Raw genomic sequence first — 17993 nt, forward strand, 5'->3', positions numbered from 1 at the left:
GTTGTTGAAGAGGAAGGGTACTGAAGAATGGAGGCAGGGAGATGAATTGAGAAGTTGTCTCAATAGTCCAGATAAGACAAGATGTCGGCCTGGTCTAGGGTAGTGGCTGTTGGGATGAGCAGTGGATGAATTAGAAAGAGTATGAAGTGCAGAAGCTATAGGACTTGCTAGATTGGATGTTGATGGTGAGAGAAATGAATTAATGAAATAAAACTTTTAGGTTTCTGACTTGAGCTTGGATTCCTGTTGCTAAATATGAGAGAGCGGATGAGGATGGGGTGGAGGGAGGAGCAGGTTGAGGTCTGAGTTTCATTTGGGATCTGTAGAGCTGAAGATGTCTGTGATACATCCAAGGGAAGACAGTCATTGAGACTTGGGGTGTAGAGTTCTGTATGCCAAAGAATAGAGTTTTACATGGTAATTAAAGCCATTGGAGTAGATAAGTTTTTCTTGGGGATACATGTAGAATTGTAAGAGAAAACAGTGTAGAAAAAGCCCTAAGGATTATAAACATGTAAGATACTGACAGAGCAGCAGCCAGTTATAGTTACTAAGTTACCTGGCTAGGCAGGTAAGAGAAAAACCAACACATTTTGTGTTTCAGAAGTAAGTAGATAAGAGTATTTTATAAAGTATGGGATATTGTTACATGTTAAGGAGAAATGAAGGAAATAAGTCATTTCTCATTATAGAGATTCTAATTACAGGCATTTATGGTATAGCAATAATTATTGTGATGGCTGTTAAATAAACAATTTTTGCAGAACACCTTACAGACCACGTATCATATAAATATGTTCATTTTTAAATTCAGGTTTTAAAGGACACTGCTATTTTCACTTGAAGATACTGGAGACAGATTATGACAGGAAGGAATCAAACTATCTTCTCAGAGTTCCTCCTCCTGGGCCTGCCCATCAAACCAGAGCAGCAAAACCTATTTTATGCCCTGTTCCTGGCCATGTATCTTACTACTGTCCTGGGGAACCTCCTTATCATCATCCTCATTCGACTAGACACCCATCTTCACACACCCATGTATTTGTTTCTCAGCAACTTGTCCTTCTCTGACCTCTGCTTCTCTTCTGTGACCATTCCCAAGTTGTTGCAAAACATGCAGAGACAAGACCCATCCATTCCTTACGCAGGCTGCCTGACTCAAATGTACTTCTTCCTATTTTTTGGAGACCTGGAGAGCTTCCTCCTTGTGGCCATGGCCTATGATCGCTATGTGGCCATCTGTTTCCCCCTGCATTACACCACCATCATGAGTCCCAGGCTCTGTCTTGCACTGGTGGTGCTGTCCTGGGTGCTGACCACATTCCATGCCATGTTGCACACCCTGCTCATGGCCAGACTGTGTTTCTGTGCAGACAACGTGATCCCTCACTTTTTCTGTGATATGTCTGCTCTGCTGAAGCTGGCCTGCTCTGACACTCGAGTTAATGAATTGGTGATATTCATCATGGGAGGCCTCATTCTCGTCATCCCATTCATACTCATCATCGTGTCCTATGCACGAATTGTCTCCTCCATCGTCAAAGTCCCCTCTGCTAGGGGCATCTGTAAGGCCTTCTCCACCTGTGGCTCCCACCTCTCTGTGGTGTCACTGTTCTATGGGACAGTTATTGGTCTCTACTTATGCCCATCAGCTAATAATTCTACTCTGAAGGAGACTGTCATGGCTATGATGTACACTGTGGTGACCCCCATGCTGAACCCCTTCATCTATAGCCTGAGGAACAGAGACATGAAGGGAGCCCTGGGAAGAGTCATATGTCAAAAGAAAACTCTCTTATCTCTGTGTTGGCAACATTTGTAATTATTGCACAGTTTGTTTAGTAAAAATATTGATATTTATATTGGAATATTATTCTATATTCTTTCCTCACCATGGAAACTTCTGTTAAAATGGCACACTACATAATTACTCAATATGTAAAGGAAATGAAGTGTAGCTGAGTAGTTGAACTAGGGAAGAAGGTCTTGGCGACCTGGCTAGACCTTCCTTTGTCTTCCCCAGGTGATCCTGGAAAAACATAGTTTAAAAACTAATGTTTTAAATCATCTTCATGCTTTACATTCTTAAATTAATTAATTTTTAAATTAAATTATCACAGGATTTTATTCTTTTACTCAGAACTCTGCTTTGATTGTGGTATCATTTTTCAATAGTGCTGTATAATCTTAGGCCAATACTAAATAAGATCCAAACATCTCAACCTTTCAGCCTTTCTGTGTCTCCTACCTATTCTCCCTACACAAATTGTCACAGCATTTTATCTCTTAGTTCTCTTCCACCCCCAATTTATTTTCACCTGTACATAGTGTTTTCTGATCTGACCTGACCCCAAATAGCTTTCTCTATTCCTTTTACTACAACAGTGTATTTACTACTGTAGCGCACCTCAGGACACAGAGGTCCTACAATTTCTTTTCCCAGGAATGCGGAAAGAAGCTAGATGCTGGTAAATCTCATTCTTACTTCCATGACTAATGTCCCCCGGGGTCATGAAGTCTTAACAGGAAAAGGGGACAAGATTTTCATGTGGTTGGGGTAGTATTATCTAGGTAACAAGGGAATCAGTGTAGAGGAGCTATTTTTCCAGTGCCAAGAAGCTTTGGTAGTGACATAGCAAAGTGACTCCCAATGCTGGGAGCCACTTGAAGTCCAAGTGGGTCCTTGGATTCACAAAAGAAAGAATTCAGGAGTAAGCGGACAGTGTAAAGTGAAAGCGAGTTTTGTTTAGAAAGTATAGAAAATCTACCTCCACAGACAGAGCAGAGGCTAGTTCTCCCTGCAGAGGAGAACGAGCCCCATAGTTCCTTTATCCCCTCTATTTAAGCAACAGCTCGATTATAGGCTAAACAAGGGAAGGAATATTCATGTTACATCTTGGAAAGGGGTGATGCTTTCCTGGAATTAGGGTGATGCCCTCCTTTTAGAGTAAATATGGTCAAAAGGAAGTGTCATGGCGCCAGGTGCAAGATGTGAGTGGGACGTTTCCTTAGAAACTTTTATGGTAGTGAAATGTATAAGGAAGCTGTAAGATCAAGAGGTGGTTAAGTTCTCTACCATCTTGGTTCTAACCAGTTAGAACTTGTCCTGCCTCCATCTTGTTTTGATCAGGGTAATTCAAAACTTTGTTTTGAGACTTCCTGACCTCTGTTAAGTAATGCCTGCACAATTAAGGAAATGCCTAAAGCAATACCTTAAGCAATACCCAAAACAATGCCCAAAGCAGTGCCTGCCAGTTTCCTGTCTCAGGAGGGTTTAGTGCCTGTAGACGGTGAGAGAATTTCTACTGCCTTTGAATCTTAAGCAACTCAGACCTTCATGCAGTTCTGCAGTTTGAGCAGCCTCTGTGGGTCTAGACGGCCCCCAGGCTGAGGCAGGCATGGAACATGGATCAGTTTTGGCTGGTCATCTCCTTCACCACGTCCGCTGGGGCAGGTAGCTGAAGGAGTGTATTAGATTGCGTGGATAGATAAATAGCTGGGCTTTTCTTTGGGGTAGAAGAGTTAGGAGCAGACCAACAAGAAGGTGATTGATGGGTGTGTGGGTTTTGCACACTACGTGCTCCAGGTAGAACTGATGGAGAGAAAGCTCAGGAGACCTGCTAAGTGATCAGTGTTTTGGTGGCCCTTTGGTTTGCTCATTCCTCCCTACTCCCTGCCTCACCTTCTCTTCAGCCTCCAATGTTGGACTTTCAAGGGCTATAGCCCCTGTGAAAGTGGAAGGAATGTTACAGGGAGGGTCATACATGCAGACTTCACAGCTGTGTTTGCCATGGTGACCTGGCCTTTGCCAGAGTTTTGTTTCCTCTGTATATGGCCCCATTGGTTTTAAAAGGTGCCTGTCCTAGCAAAATCTCCACTTTGCCTAATGGGCCAAAGAAACCTGGGATGATGTCTAGGTTCAGGCTGTGATCAAGCACTTTGTATCTTCATAGCTGGGACTCTGCTGCAGTCCTCAGAGTTAGTGTTTGCCTCCCCTCTACCCTCCAATGGCCATAGGACTCAGTTTTTGCTTTCTAGGTTTGAGAGTTTTCTAGTGCTTCCAGGGAAAATGGGCCATTTATTTTCTAGGTGGGCCTCTCCTTTGCTTGTGTTTACCCTAATTAACTTTTTTCAATCTGATTCCCATTGGCTTCACATGACCCAGAAATCTTCAATACTTTTAGCATGCCAATGGCACCATTTTTTAGTGCAGCTACTCACTTAAAAAAGGGTTACATTTCATTTTAATCGGACACAGAATATGCCATGGAGAAACCATGCCTTAGATTTGTACTGTCCAACATGCTAGCCACTAGCCACAGAGGGCTATTGAGCACTTGAAAGAGGATAGTTCAAATTGTGACATAAATGTAAAACACATACTGGATTTTGAAGATAGTATGAAAAATAGACGTGCAATACATCATCAATAAATTTTAATATTGATTGTGTTGAAATATTTTTGGTATATTGGCTTAAATAAAATATTAGTAAAATTAATTTCACCTCTTTATTTTTTGCCTTTTTATTTTTATTAGTTTTTTGCATTTTTAGAGAAGAGGTCTCACTATGCTGCCCAGGCTGGACTCAACCTCCTGAGCTCAACAGTGATCCTCTTGCCTCAGCCTCCTGAGTAGCTGGGACTATAGGTGTATGCCACCACACCTGGCTCTTTTTTGCCTTTTAAAATTTGTTTATTGGAAATTTAAAATTACATATGTGGCTCACATGTGTGACTTGCATTTTATTTCTAGCACTAGAGGATAGTGCTGTCTTAGATTAATTAGCATCCTCCATTCTTATAGCTTTCAAAATTATTTTTTCTGATGCATTTATTTTTATTCTGATTGACAGATAAAACTGTATGTATTTATTGTGTACAATATGATGCTTTAAAGTATGTTTACAATGAAGAATGACCAAATCTAGCTAATTAACATATGCATTACCTCACATAGTTATCATTTTTGTGGTGAGAACACTTTACATCCACTATCTTAGCATTTTTCAAGAATACAATATATTGTTAACTATAGTCACCATATTGTACAATAAATTTCTTAAACTTATTCCTCCTATCTAACTGAAATTTTCCATCCTTTGACATCTCCTCAATTCCACCCCTTATCAAAATTTTGATAGTTTAAAAATTTCACCACTATATGTGATGTTGACTCTTGATAAGATGGAGCTTTTTATTATGTATTTTGGGAAAGTCTCAGAAAAATACCCTACGTGGGACCTGAAACACCCAATTTAAGGATTGTGGTTCTTCTTAAATTGGTTGGAACTGACCAACTATTGTGCTTGGGCAAGGACACCAGTGTGTCTAAGCCTCTTCCAAGAAATAGGCTTCCTATTTACGAGGAGAATGTGTTGTAATTGCAACCCCCCTCTTCAAAGTCCCTTTGGCTGAGAATAATGCTTGCTCGCTAATTTGTCCCATCAATGTCCTAAACAAGGTGAAAGGAGAGGGTGTTTAGATGTCCTGTGATCTGCTTTGAGTGAAACTGTTAAGGTTATGAGGACAGTTTGTTCCATTGCCAGGAGTCACCCAGTGCTGCTAGCACAGACTTTGATGGTGGGTCTTGGACAAGCAACCCACGGCTGAGTTCACAGGCCCTGATGCTATTTGAACAGTTGAAAATCCTTGCTGGGAGCAGCAGTGTGAGTAATGCCCAGTATTACAGTTAATAGGGAATAAAGGGAAAGCAAAATCCTTTGGTAGGATGAAGTGTCTAGGGGATCCTGTGAGTTCCGTTTTGTTGCAATGTTGGAAAATTAAAGAATGCTGTCTGCCAGAGAGGGGATGGGGAGCAACCTTGGCAGACTCCAATGCATTATGATAAAGAACTAGCCCTTTATTTTATTCTGAGCTTTGATTAGGAATTGGTATTGATTTTTTAAAATTCTTGCTTTTGTGTCTGATGAAGTAATCCTAAATTTTTTAGATTGAGCATATTAGTGAAATTTCAAATATGAAAAGTGGGATTATTAGTGTTTTAGACTTGATTTTTTTCATATGTATTGTCATAGATGGGCTCTATTATTTTATTCCTGTTTTTTATTTGTCATCTTCAGTAAATTCGGTAGCTTTCTATTTAATTTTAGGTTCCAGAATGCATTATATAGAGCCTGGGGATTATTAGTTCCTTGAAAGTTTGAAAAACCCAGAAAACTTTCTCACCCAAGGATTTAAAAGAATTGTAATATATTAATAACTTCCATACATTGCACACATCTTAAGATGTCATAAGGAGTGAGGGGACCCTGTGGCAGAGGCCAAGGTCAGAATGGAAGACAGGGCTGAGTCTAAGAGACCCAAGAAGGCCATCAGCTCCCTCACCAAGAAATAAAATGTGGTAGGATCAAAATTGATAGTGCTTTGAAAGCTAAAAAGAAAAAAAAAGATTTTTTTGGTAACGGTTATTATTGAAATTCCAGTGAATCCAGACCTGCCCTCACACCTCTTGGGGTGCAGCCCTCCCTCTGAGCCTCCTTTTTAGGGCGCCTTTGACCTCGTCGTTGCGGAGGCTGTAGATGTAAGGGTTCAAGGTCGGTGTGATCACCGCATAGACCACGCTGGCCAGGCGGTCGTAGCGGGGGGAGTAGGCAGACGACGACCGGAAATAGACAGAGAGGACAGAGCCAAAGAAAAGCGACACCACCACCAGGTGGGCCCCGCAGGTGGAGAAGGCGCGGCGCCGGCCGCCCGCCGACCGTAATCCCAGCACCGCAACCACGATGCGCGCGTAGGAGAGGGACACGAGGAGCAGCGGGGTCAGCACCACGGCCAGACCCTCGGAGAAGATGGCAGTCTCCGCGGCGGACGTGTCCGAGGTCGCCAAGCTCAGCAGCACCGTCATGTCACAAAAGAAGTGGCGCATAAGGGCGGAGCGGGGGTACGAGAGCGCGGAGATGAGCAGCGTGTGCAGCAGCGAGTGCAGGTGCGCCAGGGCCCAGGACGCCCGCAGCAGCACTGCGCAGCGCCGGGGCGTCACCAGCGCGCAGTAGCGCAGGGGCAGGCACACGGCCACCGCGCGGTCGTAGGCCATGGCGGCCAGCAGGTAGCTCTCGGTGATGCCCAGGGCCACGAAGAAGTACATCTGCACGAAGCATGCCTGGAAGGACACGGGCTGGCCCGGGTGGAGCAGGCCGGCCAGCAGCCTGGGCACCGTGACAGTAGTAAAGCAGACGTCCACGAGGCTCAGGTGACCCAAGAAGTAATACATTGGCGAGCGCAGGGCCCCGTCGGACCTCACTACCACGACCATGGTCAGGTTGCCCAGGGCATTGAGCAGGTAGACTCCGAGGAAGAGCAGGAACAGCAGTGGGTGGGCGTCTGTTCCATCCACCAGGCCGAGGAGGAGGAACTCCGGGGTGGCTGTGAGGTTGGCCAGGGCCATGGAGTGCAGGGACAGGTGGGAGTGCTGAGGGGGGAAGGGAGGCAGCAGGTCTAAGTTCTGGGAACTCCAGGTAGACTTCCTGCATGGTGAGGTTCCATAAATTTTAATATATATGTATATATATAATTTTGATATATACTATATATATATTTCTGCTTGCTAAAATGAATTGAAAACCACATTGTTCATACAATAATCCTAATTTTATGAAGAAATGGAATCTTAGAAGGATGTTCGATGGTAGTGAGTAAGTCTCAAGCTTTGGAATAAGTCAGACCTGATTTTGAGTCCTGGCTCTACCACTAAGGTGGTGGGACCTCTCTGAGCCTCAGTTTCTTCTTCTTTAATGAGAAAAATACTAGTAGCTATCCCTGGAGTTGGTTGTGAGGATAAAATGAATAATAAGTTTAAAATACTTAGCACAGTACCTGGCACATAATAAGCACTCAAAATATCTATCAATCTATCATCATCATTGTCACTTTTCTTAGTCAAACAGTTAGGACCAAGGCCATTTGCATACCACTCTAAATTTCTTCACAAAGCCCCTTCCTGCATTAGCCATTCATTTATTGGCCACACATTATATGCTACTTTAGGAATTGGCAAACCTTTTTTGTAAAGAATCACATAGGAAATATTTTAGGCTTGTGGGCCATATGGCTGTGACAACTACTCAGCTCTGCCATTGTAGAGCTAAAGCAGTCATCCACAATAAGTAAATGAATGGCCAAGGCTCTGTTCTAATTAAAGTTTATTTACAAAACAGTGGGGCTGTGGGTGGGGGACCATGGAGTGAAGAGGGTAAAGCATCTATATATGACACTGGGACGAGGCTTGTCCTTGTTCTGACCTCTGCATAAAATTGGCTGGACAGAAAACTTCTAAATTTCTCAGTTAACCAAGTGACTTTAGTTATCTGAAAAGCAATGCACTCATTTTGTCCCCCATTTACTCTCTTCCTTAAAGTGCCACATTCTTTTCTCCCATTGCTCCATGGTTTCTAGAAATGTTCCACTAACGTGGCCCACCTACTCTTTCCTGGGAAAGAGTCAGGCTCCGGTGAGACCCCAGAGAATGGCCTAAGTCAGCTCTCTGCAGGGAAATTGCCGCAGGAAAGAGCCACATCTCATTGTCTTGTTCAGCGATCTGTACACAAAATTCACCCAGAAATATTTGTAGAATGAAGCTTTTGGAAGAGCAATGAGTGAAAAGAGAGATGAGGGGAGGGTGAAGGAGAGGGGACAATGGGCAAACTCCAGTGACCACACCTGTCAACCTCCCCACACGAGCCCCAGATATGTCCTATGTTTTCATTTTTCTGCTTTTCTGTCATTGCCATCCATTAGCTGTCCCAGGGAAATCATTTGCTAAGCTCCTGCCAACCCCATCCCTTGCCCCAAGATATAGTAGTTGCAGAAGATCCAGGACGCTGGCACCTTTTCCATCCATCCTTTTATGAGATGCAGGATTCTCCTCTGCAGAGCTCCTGACCATCCCTCCCCAGCCGCCTCTTGCGGAGCTGTACGATGCAGTGGAAAGAGCACTGGCTTTGGAGTTAGAGACAGTTGCGTATTAATCCTAATTGACTCTGTAAACATGGACCCACCTTCATTTCCTCTTCACTCTGCTCATCTATAGAAAGGAGAGAACAGTTCCTCTCTTACATGGTTGGTGTCAAGATTAAATGAGGTAACGTATTTATAAGCATGTAGCAGAGAATAGAGGCTAATAGACATTAGGTCCAGTTCCCCCAACTTCTGATGGCTTCTCTCTGCTCCCTGATGGCTTCTTGAGATAGTCCGGCCCAGTACTAGAGGGCTGTAGTTATTTACTTATGTTTTTCTTAATCTCAGCCTGTACTTTCCTGTTATTTTCCTGTAACTTCTACAAGTGATTCCAATTTGGGCCTCTGGGAGTGACCCACGCCAAGTCTGCTTTCTCTGTAGCTTTCCACATAGTGATCAAAGGAACCTATTCTAGGTCTATGAAGTCTTCTTGATCCAACCCAAATACCTCTGTGCCTTACATCTTTTCTTATAGGACCTTGTTTCCAAGTCTTTTTCCATTCTGGTCACCCTTGATCAATATATATATATATATATTTTTTTTAACAAGTTGGACATAGTGCTCTAGCTGGGATTGGGTTGTATCAGCAGTCCCCAACCTTTCTGGCACCAGGGACCAGTTTCATGGAAGACAATTTTTCCACAGACTGGGTTGAGGGGTGGCAGGGGGTGCAGGGAGTGGTGGGGGTGGTAGGTGGGGGAGGCAGGGTAGGGAGGTGGAGCTCAGGAGGTGATATGCATCCCTGCTTCCCTATCAGGCCATGGACTGGCACCAGGCTGCAGCCCCGGGGGTTGGGGACCACAGGGCTGTATAACAGGTCAGTCATACAATTCACACCTGCTCTGGGTAAGGCGTTGCGTTGGGCTCTGGGGCTATAAAGGCAGGTCAGCCATTGCCCTTGGCTTCCAGCTGGGCACAGTGTAATAAGCACTGTGTTAACTGCATGAACAAAATAGGGGTGATTTCCTCTGCCTAGCCGATTTGGGGAAGATTCCAAAGAAGGGCTGAAGTCTGAACTGGGTTTGGAAGAATAAGTAGGAGATCACCAGAAATACAGAGGCGAGGGAGTGGGAAGGGCGCTTCAGGCAGGGGAAAGAGAATGTGAAGGCATGGGAAGATGTATCGTAGGTGGGTTAGAGCTAAAATGTGGCCTCATCCTCCCTAATTCTGTAAGGCAGAGTGGGTGGAGGTGGAGTGGGGAGGAAGACAGGACACAGGGGAAAAAAGACAGCAGAGAAATGTTGGGTTCTCTCACCTGAAGGGCAGCCAGAACTCAACACTCTGCAGAGTCTGTGGGCTGGTCCCTAGTCTTGAAGGCAAATACGTTGTCATCCATCTCAGCCCAGACACTTCAATGGGTTTCTCGCGGGCTGGGCAGAAGCCCTGGAGAAAGATGGAGAAAGCCAGGGCTGTAAGGGCCCTGGGAATTCCCAAGCCAGCTCTTCCTACTCAGTGTTACTTTCCTGCCAAACTCCGGCACGCATACAAGCATCCCATTGCCCATTGGCTGCAGTGCACGTGGCTCAGTCCTGCAGCCGACACTCCCCAGTGTGGCTCCCAGCCCTCCTCTCCAGTCTGAGCTTCTCCCCAGCCCCAGCCAGGTTGGCCTTGTCGCTGTCTCGCTTGCAGCTTTCTCACAAGCCTTCCCCACACACCCCTGCCCACCCTATCCCAATACCCAGCCCCAGCTCCACTTCCTGCAAGACACCCAACCTGGTTTCTTGACTTCTCCACCGCACGTCAGTACCTCTCTCCTCTGTCTCTTGCGACTCTCATTGGGAACTTAGCCCTCATTTGCTGGTATTAAAGTGACTTTTTCTGTTGAAAAATCTTCCCCACTAGATAATGAGCCTTCCAAGGGCAACTATTAGTTGTCTTTTCCCATCTGACCATAGGCCTGGCACAGGGCTTTGTCCTAACTCCCCTGGCAAAGTCGGGAAGGCTCCACAGAAGAGGTTGCATCTGAGCAGGGCCAGCTTGGAGAACAAGGCATTCACTGGACAGGCAAAGGTGGGAGGGAATTCTAGAAAGAGGGAATGGCATGTACAAGGAAATCACAAGGGGAACTTTAGGGAAGTTGCATAACCTCTTTGAGCTTCATTTTTTTTTTCCTCTAAAAGTAGGATAATAATACCATCCTCATAGTCTGCTTAGGAGGACTTAGCAAATAGCAGGTGCTTAGTTAATGCCAGTTTCCTACCCACCTCAGCTCCTAACTACATTAGGGGATGGGGGATAAGCTGACTGAACTTATATTGGCTGTCCCTGAAATGCCTGGCACAGGACTGGGTTACCTGAATGCTGAACTGCTGTTGTTGACACAGACCCATTTTCCGAGGCCCAGGTATGGCAGGTGTCTGCTTTGAAATGGGCAGGAAGGATTTATTTGAGGTTACCAAATGAGGCAGGGATGCTTAAGTTTCCAGGACCAGAAACCCTGTCTCCCAGGAAGCTCGCTGCCCTAAACCCTAGGCAGAAAGGGTCACCGTTGTAGCAAACATTCAGGTATCCCAAGACGCAGAAGTACACAGGGATACACACCTGCACGCAGAAACTGACATATCCTGATACAGCCAGACACATGGACATGCCAGAGACACTCACACCCACTGGGACAGGAACATACACAGCTGGGCACACATGCGGACACTCACAGTCACTTGTGCACAGATGTAGACACACACAGATCCACACACTAGAGAAAACGTAGCCATATGTGCTACATACACATGCAACCCCCAACACAGACCCTCCTATGCAAACAAATGCCAGAGACGTAGAGATCTCAATGGACTCCCCCAGACACATGCGGGCCCAGGCGTGAGTCTGCACATAGATGCCCACACACCAACCCCTTCCTTCGTCTCACTTGCTCTGGCCTCAGGTCTGTCTGCCGCCACGGAGAGGGCATGGGCAGTGGTAAACAGGGGACCCCATCGCTGGCCCCCAGCACTCTCTGTCCTCGGGGTTTCCATTCAGTTCCTTTAATCCACCCCCTTTCTGGCCAGCCCAGATTTGTCCCTCGATGGTATCCCAAATAACTTGCTCTTCAAGCACAACCTTAACCCAAGATGAGCCCTCTCTATTCCAAGGGCCTCTTGCCCTCCTCCACTTTCTCTGCCAACTTCTCACTCATTTCACGTCAATAATTTATTCAGCAGTCTTCACTGTTGTGTCTACTCCATGCCAGGCGGGTACTTGAGCACCAGGTGGGGATGGATTCAGAGATGAGTAAGGCGAAGTTGAAGAGCTCACTTTCCTATCTCGGTATCAGGCAACTGGCAAGGATTCCTAGACGTCACCTCACCCAACACCCATGTCACAGTCAGGGAGAGAAATGCCCAGAGAACTGTGCCTGAAGTCACTCAGGGAGAAGCCCAGATTCACATCCTGGACTCTGAATCCCCCCTATGGTTCAGTCCACGTCCCAGTGCTGTCTGTGGCACACTGGCAGGTACTTCTCATGCATCTCTCTCCCTCAGACACTTGATGTGTCCACCTTGCCTTTCGCCCATGGTTACGGTGCTCCCTGCCAGCAAGTCTCCTGCCTGACGACTCACCTGCGAGCATGGCCGGGCTCTGCCTCCCATGGCAGGTACCGAGGCCCAGCTGCTCCCAGCAGAGGGAGAGCTACAGCAGGTATTCCCTGCAGAGGCAGCTTTGCTTTAACAGACCAAGGTGGGAGGAGTGGCAGGCAGGCTGGGAGCAGAGGGGTCGCCCACTAATTAATTAACCAGGAAACTCCATGGAGAGTACAGTGACCTCTGCAACTGCTGGTCCCGCGAGGACCCCTCAGCCCTCAGCCAGCCTGGCTTCCCCTCTCCAGCCTGCTAGAAAGATCGAGTGGGAGAAGGGGAATGGAGGCATCTGGGAACCCAGAATGGAGGTCGATGCCTCTGAGCGTGGTGACCAGCTGTGCTGGCCTCCCCTGCTCAGAGGGTGATGCCATCACTCCTCTGCCTCTTTCTAAAGAGGATGGCCCAAGACGGCAGGGCTTGTCAAAGATCCCACCGCCAGGTGTCCCTGGCCTCTTCTCCGTGGCTTTCCCCACGCTGAAGCTGCAACCTCAGGGAAGAGCTCTTCCTCCTGATGCCACTGTGAGGAGAGCAGTGAAATGGAGGGGGACCTAGATGCCCAGTCTCCCCCGGTGGGCCCCAGACCCACCTCAGCCCCAGTGGTCCCATGGAACCTGGAAGTGGAGGGAGAGCAGGAGGGGCTGGAGTGGTGGCAGATTCCCCCCAAGGACAGCAGGGTTGGGGTCACGGCTGAGCTTCACACCCCAGGCAGAGCCGCTCTTGGTAGACTTCAGGGTTGCTGCCTTCTGTCACGCCACGGCCCGGGTGGGAGATGCTCGGATCTCAGCCCCGTCCAGCTGGTTCCAGAGCAAGATGATTTCTGCTCCTTGCTCCAAAGCCTTTTGACTGTCCTGTCCTCCTCATTGACCACCTGCGTCTGGAGGGGCCGACCTCATTTCTGAGGCTGGGCCAGTTTCTCCTGAGGACAGTCTCTCTCCTCTGCCCTTCCTCCATCTGGGTGTGCCTTTTAACACCTGTGGAACTGACGGTCGCGTCTCCCGGGATGAACTTCTGGAAAACATTTGCTCAGCGTCCATGGGGTGCCCAGCCCTGTTGATCTCCAAGGAGCGTCAGGAAAAATCTTGGAACGAGTGAGATGTTCAAGTCGCGACTAGCTTTTGACCCTGGGCAAGTCACTTCTGCCGTCTGGGTCTCAGTTTCCCTGTTGGTAAATGGAGAGGGATGAACCAATGGCATCTGGTGATCCCTTCATGTCTGAGGATGTGCGATGCTGAGGATGCCCCTTTCACGGTTAGCATTCAGGCTGGGGAGAGAAGACTTGGGCACAGACAGTTACAACCCTGGGCAGTAAGAGCCCGAGGGGCTCAGACTAGAAGCTGTGCCTGTGGCTTGGGTGTTCAGGGGGCACTTCTGGGAGGAAATGGGCTTTAAACCAAGCAGAAGAATGAGGGGATTTGGGCATGTGCAAAATATCTGGGAATCACAGTTTATGCAGACGGGTCATAGGAAAATACAAGGGAAGGGAACAGTTTTGAGTAGGGATGTCCTGGCATCATTCTGCCCTGACTAGCTGGGAGACTTTGAAGAAGTTACTCCTATTTCTGTACCGCAGTGTCTCACCTGGAAAATGGGAAAATAGTAGAACCTGCTTCATAGGGATGCTGTGAGGACCAGGCGAGTTGAGGAGCAGACAGCCCATTGAGCACTGCACAGCTCACAGCGGACGCTTGCTACAGGGTGGCTGTTCTGTTATTGTCCCTCTGCTGGTCCTACTGTGTGCTAGGTGTGTTAGGGTTTGCTCTATTTTTCTTCACTCTCCTGATCTGCATTTTTTTTCTTTTGAGAAGAAGCCACTGTGAATCTCTCCACTCCCCTGACAAGCATGAAATGAGTGTCAGTCAACAGTAAAAAGCACTGTGTTCATGTTGCTAGTAACTCTTTCAAATCCCTAAGAATGTCCCTGTTGTTACAGCATGTGGGAACGCAGGGTTCTATGTACCGTGTTTCTGCTGTTTAACAAAGCTAAGTACTACCGCACAATGGAAGCATGATTACCGCGGACTAATGGCAAGAACGAAAAGAAATGGATTCTGCGGAGGCTTGCCGGCTGTGCATTCCTCAGGCATGCTTTTCTATTTCCTTTTTTTTTTCTTGTGGTAAAATACACATGACATAAAATTCACCAGCTTCACCATTTTTTAAGTGTATAGTTCAGTGTATTAAGTACTGTTGTTCTTTTTAGAGTTATTTTTTCTTAAAAAAGGAAAATGTTCTTGCTTTTTTCCCCCTTCTTATCTTTAAAGTTTCTTTATTTCTTCTTTTACTATTCTAAAGGAAACACATACCTGTTATAACAAATGAGATGCACAGGGATGTGTAAAGATAAAATATAATCTCCCCCGACACCCCCCGACATTCCACCTCCATGAGGTAATCAGTGTTGACAGCGGCTTCCATACCTTTCCCCCCACTCACACAAACTGCATCTGTCTGCCTGTCTGTCTGTCTATCCACTATCTATTTTTCTAATCTATCACCATCTACCCATACACATACACACACATATGTACATACATGCATATAAAGTTCTCCAAAGTATACTTTCTCAGTATAAAAAGGAGATAATACAGCAAATATATAGAAATATTGGCAAAGAATTTTATATTCTAGCAAAGCAAATGTTTTCATTTGTATTTCTTCTCTTCCAGTATCCACATAATGCTGAATATTTTCTTTTTTTTTTTTCATTTGCAACCACAAACTTTAAGTGAAAAAAATTACCCACATGACGTTTGTGCTCATGACTTCAGTGTCCCATGAAGTGGACATGCCATGGGTTATTTAATCAGTATAGTAATTTTGAACAAATTATTAAGGAAGGTATGTCAATTGAGGCTTTTTTTTTTTTTTTTTGTCCTTGAAGCTTTCCTAAGGCCCCAGAGACAAAATCCAGTGTCAAAGAGGTGAACCTTTCTGTAACCCCTGACAACTGTGGCGAAGGAATTCACCCAGCAAACTTTTTATTAATTGTACTACCAATAGCAATGGTTGAATGTGCCTCCTCCTCACTGTGACATATTATTTTTTTAATATTAATTTTTCTTCTTTTTGTGATATTCTGCTCTGTGGAAAACAGAATCTTGTCTTAATTTCCTTGCTTGTTAAGTCCATTTCCCTACAATCATATGAGATGTAGCTGTGTTTGCCTGGCTTTGGCTGCCCAGTTCCAGGACAGTGTAGTCAACTCGATAGTAGGGTTTTGGCCGTGCTCCTGAAAAAGTAATAAGCTATTAGATAAGACTCTTAATGTTTGTATTTTTCTTTAGTGTAAACCATTTAAAATAAGTTCCATTTTTATATTAGCATATGTATAATTTTCAGACAAATAAGTAAGTATGAGATGAATGTTATGAAGTTTCACATGAGTTTGAACTGACTTGTAATTTGCAAAGATATATACCACACCATGTGAACACAAAGAGTATATATGTACCTATATAATCAAATTGCAATGTAATAAACCTAAACCTTTGAATAATTGTGATGTTCTTATTTCCTCCTGAAGTACCAAAGTGAGAAGTTACACTCTGTGGACAATTATTAGCATTGTTATTGTTATTTTTGTTATTATTTTTAATTATTATTATTTTTTTGAGACAGAGTCTCACTCTCTTGCCTGGGCTAGAGTGCCGTGGTGTCAGCCTAGCTCACAGCAACCTCAAACTCCTGGGCTCAAGCGATCCTCCTGCCTCAGCCTCCCAGGCAGCTGGGACTACAGGCATGCACCACCATGCCTGGCTAATTTTTCTATATATATATTTTTAGCTGTCCATATGATTTCTTTCTATTTTTAGTAGAGACGGGGTCTTGCTCTTGCTCAGGCTTTTGATCATTTGGTAGTTCAATTTTTAGTGTTTTGAGGAGTTCCCATACTATTAGTATATATATGTGTGTGTGTGTGTGTGTGTGTGTGTATATATGGAATTCATATATAATAATAGATACGGTTATGCATCACTTTACAACAGGATATATTCTGAAAAATGATCTTCTTTAGGTGATTTTATCATTGTGTGAACATCACGGATTGTGCTGACACACACCTAGATGGTGTAGCCCACTACACACTTAGGCTATATGGTACAGCCCATTGCTCCTAGGGTACAAACCTGTACAGCATGACACTGTCCTGAATACTGTAGGCAATTGTAACACAGTGGTAAGTATTTGTGTATCTAAACATATTTAAACATAGAAAAAGTACACTAAATACAGTATAAAAGATAAACAACGGTAAACCTGTACAAGGCACTTACCATGAATGGAGCTTTCAGGACTCGAAGTTGCTCCAGGTGAGTCAATGAGTGGTGAGTGAATGTGAGGCCTAGGATATTACTGTACAATACTGTGGACTTTATAAACACTGTACACTTAGGCAACGCTAAAGGTATAAAAATATTTTTTTCTTTAATGATAAATCAACCTTAGCTTACTGTAACTTTTTCACTTTATAAACTTTTTCTTAACTTTTTGACCATTTTAAAATAGCACTTGGCTTAAAACACACACATTGTACAGCTGTATAAAGATGTTTTCTTTCTTTCTATCCTTATTCTATAAGCTTTTTTCTATTTTTAATTTTTTCAAAACTTTTTTTGTTAAAAACTAAGGCACAAACACACACATTAGCCTGGGCTTACTAGGGGTCAGGATCTTCAATCTCACTGTCTTCCTCCCCCACATCTTGGCCCACAGGAAGGTCTTCAGGGGCAGTAACACGCAGGGAGCTGTCATATCCAATGTTAACAGTGCTTCTTCTGGAATTTCTCCTGAAAGAGCACCTGAGGCTGTTTTACAGTTAACTTTTGTTTTTTTAAGTAGAATGAGCACACCCTAAAATAATGATAAAAAGAATAGTATAGTAAATACTAAGTGATAGCAATTTTTCACATCCATTATAATCTTTTTCTATAGTAAGTTCTTTTTAAAAAAATTTATTATTTCAGAATATTACAGAGGTACAAGTATTTTGGTTACATAAATTGCTTTTGTACCATTTGAGTCAAATTTATGAGTGTGTCCATCACCCAGATAGTGTGCATTGTACACATTAGGTGTGAATTTACCCATCCTTTCCTCCCCTCCACCTGCTTGATATCCAGTGAATATTATTTCCATATTTGCACATAAGTGTTGATCAATTAGTACAAATTTAATGGTGAGTACATGCGGTGTTTGTTTTTCCATTTTTATGATACTTCACTTAGAAGAATGGTCTCCAGCCCCATCTAGGTTAATACAAGAGGTATTAGTTCACCATTTTTTATGGCTGAGTAGTACTCCATGGTGTGTGTGTGTATATATATATATATACACACGACATTTTATTAGCTCTGTGGTACCTTCAAGAATATATTTCGAAATATTTTGCCAAGTTTTTATACTTGTCCTCCGAGGAAGGCTTAGTCCAAATTACCCAGCC

At 44.6% G+C, this 17993-nt stretch overlaps 2 protein-coding genes across 2 annotated transcripts; one reads left to right on the plus strand and one right to left on the minus strand.

Annotated features, from left to right (window-relative positions):
• Positions 1 to 862: 862 nt before the first annotated feature.
• On the plus strand, positions 863 to 2169 carry LOC123620655 (olfactory receptor 1E1). The gene has a single exon (XM_045526094.1). It carries the CDS (start codon positions 863 to 865, stop codon positions 1820 to 1822), a length of 960 nt encoding a protein of 319 aa, XP_045382050.1. The 3' UTR covers positions 1823 to 2169.
• A 4292-nt stretch (positions 2170 to 6461) lies between these two features.
• LOC123620656 (olfactory receptor 1L6) lies at positions 6462 to 7406 on the minus strand. The gene has a single exon (XM_045526095.1). The coding sequence runs from the start codon at positions 7404 to 7406 to the stop codon at positions 6462 to 6464; it is 945 nt and encodes a 314-aa protein (XP_045382051.1).
• Positions 7407 to 17993: the final 10587 nt, after the last annotated feature.

This window comes from Lemur catta, chromosome 15 (assembly GCF_020740605.2).
Source record: "Lemur catta isolate mLemCat1 chromosome 15, mLemCat1.pri, whole genome shotgun sequence".
NCBI classification, from domain to species: domain Eukaryota; kingdom Metazoa; phylum Chordata; class Mammalia; order Primates; family Lemuridae; genus Lemur; species Lemur catta.

Coding starts and splice junctions, on each gene's coding strand:
- LOC123620656 (XM_045526095.1), bottom strand. CDS start 7,406: ATGGCCCTGGCCAACCTCACAGCCACCCCGGAGTTCCTCCTCCTCGGC.
- LOC123620655 (XM_045526094.1), top strand. CDS start 863: ATGACAGGAAGGAATCAAACTATCTTCTCAGAGTTCCTCCTCCTGGGC.